The sequence below is a fragment of the Haplochromis burtoni genome, unplaced genomic scaffold, assembly GCF_018398535.1.
Source record: "Haplochromis burtoni strain Fernald_Lab_line unplaced genomic scaffold, NCSU_Asbu1 Contig_3, whole genome shotgun sequence".
In the NCBI taxonomy this organism is placed as follows: Eukaryota; Metazoa; Chordata; class Actinopteri; order Cichliformes; family Cichlidae; genus Haplochromis; species Haplochromis burtoni.
The window spans coordinates 6542505-6548957 of NW_024582364.1; the positions used below are offsets into that span (position 1 = coordinate 6542505).

A 6453-nucleotide genomic window follows, 5' to 3' on the forward strand; every position below is an offset into this window, starting at 1 on the left:
ATGTTCCCCTTCAAATATTCAGCATTGTGCTTGTGGTCTGAAGTGGGTTTAGCAGCAGGAAGGAGAGTGCGTGCATACCAAAAAGGGTTTTCATCGAGAGCAGGTGCTTTTTTATGCTATAATTTATTAATTGATTTTCTTTTTTACGGTAATAGATTTTTAAAAAAGAAAATATAGCACTTTTTAATGTTAACATACTGTTGTAGCATGGCCTTTAAAGTTTTAAAGTGTATTAAATGGTAAATCATGAGGGTGACAACGTATTTTCCTTCCAGCTCTTTCTCTACATACGGTAGGTTTAATCAGGAATTAGACATTTAATCAACTCTGAAGGAAAAAATGTTTTGTAATAGTTGTTCAAATAGGAAAAAGCTGGAGAAGTGTGTAAGTACAAGTACAAGAAAGCAATAGGGTTCAGGGCCTGGAGTCTTGGTGTAATAGCATGGGGACCATTACACATGGCTGCCAGGTAAACAGAAGGATAGATGTAAAACAACAGCCACTCTCCCTTGTTTTTTTATAGCTCAGATTTGTGAACTGACTTTTATTTTAAATCTCATCTCTAAGTGTCAAAGCAGACATGTCAATATCGAACCTCCTAAATTGTCCAGTTATATGAGAGTAATCCACTTATAAAGTCTATATCTTAAAGTAATGTTTCTAAGTTCGTATCCAAAGGCTTTTTCTCATGTGTTTGTGTTTATACATGAGTTTTGTTGCTATTAGAACATCTATTTAAGGAGGCAGGTGCATAGGAGAGGGACAAACTGATCCAATGTTTGACACAGACTCCCACACACTATCTAACTTGGACAAACTATTTATTTGTGATGCTTTGGCGCTAGACTTTCATGAGGCATTTTGCCAGCAAATAAATGTACTTTTGCAAGTTAAACATTGTGGGAGAATGTTTGCAATGTTGGATCAGACTGTAATGTTTAAATAAAATAATTTCCACTGTGTTAGAGCTGATATATTGACATACTTTTATCTATTAACCCACTGAAGTAATACAGAAAAACAGTGAATGCAACAATACAACAACAGCATTACAATACAACAACATTGCTAAGACATTTATTTCTTCAATGAAATAATTTCTTTTCTTCTGTTCATTTGTTTTCTGTTCTGTTAAATTGCACGTTATTGTTATTAGGCCACAAGCTGAATAAAATATGCAATTTAAGGATTTCAATTTGATCAAAAAGGTTAATAATGGCAAAAGGTTTACAGCCTTACCTTGACATCTTTAAAACTACACATTAGTGAATATTGTAAGGAATTTTAATAAAGCCTGACTGATTTATTGACAGGTCGATACTATTGGACAATGATAACTGTCTGCTGCTCTGTCAGCATCACCATTTATAATGACTGACAAATAAACATTTAAAAAAGGGAAAGAAGATCGGAGAAACACCCTTCAGCCATATTTGAGTGTTGATGTTGCAGTGTTTCTCCACCAGAGGGCACTCTGTAACTTCTTTTAAGGCAAGTCTTTCAAATCCCTTAAACACAACCAGCCTACGTAAATAACTACACCTATCAAATACTGGAAAATCTGCATATGTTTCATGTGTCTGAAAAAAAAGAATTAGCCAATGTATCGGTATTCCTCCTAATTAGAAATATATCAGTCAGGTTCTATTTTTAAGCCAGTGATTTTTCTTGGGCTTGTTTTTGTTTATCTTTTGTCTCTGAAATTTATGAACATGCACCTTCCCGTACCAACATGCAGTATGGTTAGCATTTCTTTGTCATTTAAGCTGTGGTGCTCAGTGTACATGCTGGAGCTGGGATAACTTTCTAAATGAGGTCAAGGAAAGAATTTCAGCTGTAGTGAAGGGCTGCCAGTTATATTCCTGGACAGCCAAGCTATTTTTGAAGATGCGACATGAGCTTGTTGCCTATAAGCCAACTGTAAAGACATTGTAAAGAAGTGATGATATTGTAGCTGGTTGCAGGCTGGCTTTCACAGTAGTCTGATAGGTATTAACTCGTGGGCCAGTAGTACAGCATAGCTGTTGTTGATTTTAAGCATCTGTGTCTTGTTTATTTACTAAAAAAAATAAATCAATTTGTACTTTACTGATTCTGATTTTCAGACTGACATTCTGTAGCTTGTCAGTCGGAAAAGAAGTGCTCTTTTTCAGCCATCAAACTTTATTACCTTTGACTTTGTTTCACACTGAAGCAGGCATCCTCTCAGCTCACCTGGTGAGTCAGCAATAGAAATAACGTCCTGACATTACAGCATCTTTTGTGAGACTCCCTCCATCTGTCTGTCTCTGCTGTGCATTGAGCACCTTCCACAGATTGCGTCCTGCTTCACCAGTACATAACAGACTTCATCAAAGCCACGCGTTCCTGCTTCCTTTTCATGCCAAATGGATAGACTAGCGCTGACTTGGCAGAGATCATGAGTGAGAGTGAGGCTTTAAAACAAGTTTTATGTACAGCAGTCCCAGTTCCATTAAAAAAAAAAGCCTTCTGACAATAGTGAGGACTAAGAGGCTAATGAAACAGACTGTAAATGGGTCAGGATCTTAGGGAGCGGACCGGAATACATCTTCCTCTCTGAGTAACTGGACTATAGCACCAGCTGAATATGTCTTTATGTAACCACCATATTTATTTAAATGTTTAGTTTTGAGTGAAACAGAAACATCAAAAACAAGCACAATATCGCCCTTCTGTCTTTGTCAAAATCCTGGTGTGTTTCTATTGTAATGTGATTCTTAATATTTTCCACCAAGAATATTTTTGCATTGGTTGTAACTGGGTAAAGAAAACTTTATAAAAGTTTGTGTGATTGGAAGAAAAGACTGAGAACCACATTTACTATTATTGTTTGTTTGTTCCAAGAAAACAAGCGGATGCAGAAGTCTGATTCTGGCTCAGGTTGTTTCTCTGGCACTCAGCTAACTGGCATTTTATTTCTTCTGAAGATGAAAATTATTATTTTTTTCTTTGAAAAAAGCCAAGGAATCTTCCACAATCACTCAGCACATCATTATTTAATAAAATAATAATAATAAAAAAAAAATAATCATGCAATTTATTTGGAGCTACACTGTTGCTTTAGTAAGATCAATTATGCCTTTTACCTCTTAGCAAGAAGATCTCTGTGAAGACAGAGAAGGGGCAGGAGGTGGTTAAACTGAGCCCACTACCCAAGAGAGCCAAACGCACCTACCTGGCAATGGACAAGGACAAAGAAGTTATCGGCTATGTTATTCCGGTGTTTAGAGCCAAGTGAGTATGCAATCTGAGTTTGTGGATATTTCTTAGCAAGTAATCAGTATAATTTCTGAGATTCATAGTGTCCTCTCTGTTCTCACATCTTGGTTGGTTTGTATCGTTCTAGTCATGATGTAGTTCGGGGCTTAATGGAGGCCCAGGAGGAGGAGGTCACAGAGGAGGGCATCAACTATGTGGCCATGAGGAACCTGTTTGTCAGGGAGGCCAGGGAGGCCATGGAGGTGAAAGTGGAGAAGAAAACCAGGTCAAAGCATGTCAGGGAATCTGCTGAACGCCTGGAAATGAGCAGGACGGTAAATCCTTTCCATAGTTTTGTGAATGCAAAGGTTTAACCATTTTCACATGACCCATACAGGCGTTGATGGGCTTCATATCACACACTCCCGCTACAGATGGAGGAATGGTCGGAGTTCCGTAAGAAAATGAACCCAGACAGCCTGACACACCGCCCAGAGTTCATTGTCAAGCCCCGTGGACAGACTGTTTGGGAGGGCAAGGATGTCAAGTTGCACTGCACCGTGGCTGGATGGCCCAAACCCAGGATTGCCTGGTACGTTCCAGGTTTATAAGTTCCCTTCTTCTCTGAGTCACAAAAAAAGAGGCTGATGAAAACAGTCTGTCATGCGTGTGTCATAGAGAAGTTTCCATCCAACACGTCAGTCGAGTTTATTTTCCACAGTTGCCACATAAACACCTACATGCACCATGGCAATTAAAAACTCTGAAGACAAGAGTAAAAATAAACGTTGGTTTTCTGCTGCTTTTAAGGTATAAAAACAACGTCCTCATCGATGCCAAAGCCCACTCCGAGAAGTACACAGCTGAGAGCAATTACAACATGCACTCTCTGGAGATCAAGAAGTAGGTAATCATTCAGCTGGCCTCTGAATTAACAGCACACACCCAAGATAAACGGTATTAGTGTTTGTTTGTTTTTTGCAGCGCTGAATCTATTCATGCCGTTAATAGTTAATCGTGCACCAACATTTTGTTTCCAGCTGTGATTTCTTCGACACTGCTAAGTATCATATCTCTGCCCTCAATGTGAAAGGGGAAGCTTCTGCTGTGGCCTCTGTGGTTGTGAAAAGTAGGTAACTCGTTTAATGTTCTTTTCCACATGTCCCTCTCTGCAGCAGCTCTAGTCGATTTCAGTTAGCAGTCAAAGTTCAAAGTAGAGGTTTAAAACTCAGCAGTGTCCTACAGTTGTGCCCTGAGTATGTTTCAGGAGACAAATCCCTCCAACTCGCGGACCACAGGAAGGTCTTAAAGCTCATTCACGAGCGTCAAAGGGGCATTTCACCCCTCTGGCCTGTAGATCTATTTTTTCATCTATACTCTTGTGTTGAGTTGCCAGTTTTGGTAGCTTTCCGCCAAAAAGATGTCTGCCTTCTCCTGAGTGTAAAGATAGTAGCCAACACTTTTGGAAGAGCCAATAATTACATTTGAATTCAGCAGCAGTTTTGTTTCCCAGTAGTCTGCTGCTCAAAATCTACATACCTCGTTAGGGGAAGTTTTAAACGGCCGCTATTTTCGTTTTACCAAACTACACATGCCAACCGTGTCACTGAAAAATGAAGTGCACATTTACCCATGAGAGGAAACATAAATGTTGTCCCTCTTCATCTGAGTTGTAATGTTAATTAGCTGCACACCTCTTTTGTTGAGCAGGTATTGACAGGATGATGGCTCTCGCTGTGGTTCACTAGAGACTCAAAGCTTAAGAAATGGCTCTGTAACCCTTTCCAGAGAGACAGATGTCAGTGATGTTTTAAAAAGAGCATGTTTAATTTCTTATATATATATATATATATATATATATATATATTTAGTCAGGTTATCTATGTCTAATATTAAAATGTATTTGATGATCTGAAACAAATACTTTTCACATATAATATAAATTATATCTATCTGATTCTATAGTTCCAGAGGTCAGAGGTCAACATCCCTTTTATAGGTTTTAATAACTTTGTTGTATAATATTTCCCCATAGGGTTCCAAGAGGGTGTTGAACCAGGCCCACTCGATCCTAAACCACGTGAGATCACTTTATATATTATAAACAAACATTCTTTTTTAAATTATATAAAGTAAAGTAGCTCTAACCACACATTTCTGTTCATTATCAGTTTTATTTTAGCTTTTTTAAGAATTGTCTTTATTAGAGATGGTAAATTTAGCTATTTTGGATTAAAGTCAACATCAGTATATTTTCAAATAAGCGTTAGTGGAGTTCAAAAAGAAAACTGCGAGGAGGTTGAATATTGGACTATTGAATAAAAATGTCTGCTGGGTGTGACCCTTTAATGCTGAGATCCTTTTCTGTGTCTGTAGATGGTTTTAGCCCTGAGCATGGTGTTACCTTTGAAACCACCATTATTGACAAATTTGAAGTGGCTTTTGGCTCTGAAGGGGAGACGTTGAGCCTCGGCTGCACTGTCATCATTTATCCCACTGTGAAAAAATACCAGCCTGAAGTTGTGTGGTACAGAAACTGTAAGTGAAAGAATAAAATGGAAATTGTGTGTTATTGTCTTTCTGAGTATTAAGGTATCAAACCCCACTTCTTTTGGTAATCTCCTGTCTCATCAGCTGTCCCATTAAAGCCCTCTAAGTGGGTGCACACTCACTGGTCTGGGGAACGTGCCGTACTCACTCTTGTCCACCTTAACAAAGAAGATGAGGGCATGTACACCCTGCGCGTCAACACCAAATCTGGCTATGATACCTATGCTGCCTACGTGTTTGTCAGAGGTAAAGGGCTTAAAATCCTCATCTAAAGGTTACTTTTTTGCAAAAGAAGTTACTTTTAGTTTTGTTTTAAACCAAACTGTTGCAAGTGTTATGTTCAAACTGCTGCATCATGTCATAGATGCGGTGGGGAGGTGCTAAGTTCTGCTGTGTCTTTAAGTGAGGTGTTTGGTTCCCTCTGAGAATTTTTATATCTATATATATTTATATGTGTGTGAGAAAACCAGCTCCAGAGACTGTTTTCTGGAAATCCAGCATAAAGATTAAAAATATAGGGATTTAGTGATATAAATGTATCTTAGTTGCAGTCCTGCCACTCATACTGTAAACAAGTAGGTCAGAAAATGGAAACTGGATATGTAATAGAGATCAGCTTGTTTTAAAAACAGCACCACTCACAAGTAACTCAAGTAACACAACTGTGTGTGTGTGTGTGTGTGT

General features: G+C 38.4%; 1 protein-coding gene across 3 annotated transcripts in view; it reads left to right on the forward strand.

Moving 5' to 3' along the window:
• Nucleotides 1–6453, forward strand: part of myom1a (myomesin 1a (skelemin)) — a 30458-nt gene that overhangs the window by 2071 nt on the left and 21934 nt on the right. For all 3 annotated transcript variants that reach the window (XM_014331855.2, XM_005912442.3, XM_005912443.2), the window contains 8 exons: nucleotides 3115–3255; nucleotides 3368–3554; nucleotides 3654–3811; nucleotides 4030–4122; nucleotides 4260–4348; nucleotides 5255–5299; nucleotides 5596–5757; nucleotides 5854–6015. In XM_014331855.2, the coding sequence (XP_014187341.1) occupies nucleotides 3115–3255; nucleotides 3368–3554; nucleotides 3654–3811; nucleotides 4030–4122; nucleotides 4260–4348; nucleotides 5255–5299; nucleotides 5596–5757; nucleotides 5854–6015 (1037 nt within the window). The remainder of the gene's footprint in view (nucleotides 1–3114; nucleotides 3256–3367; nucleotides 3555–3653; nucleotides 3812–4029; nucleotides 4123–4259; nucleotides 4349–5254; nucleotides 5300–5595; nucleotides 5758–5853; nucleotides 6016–6453) is intronic.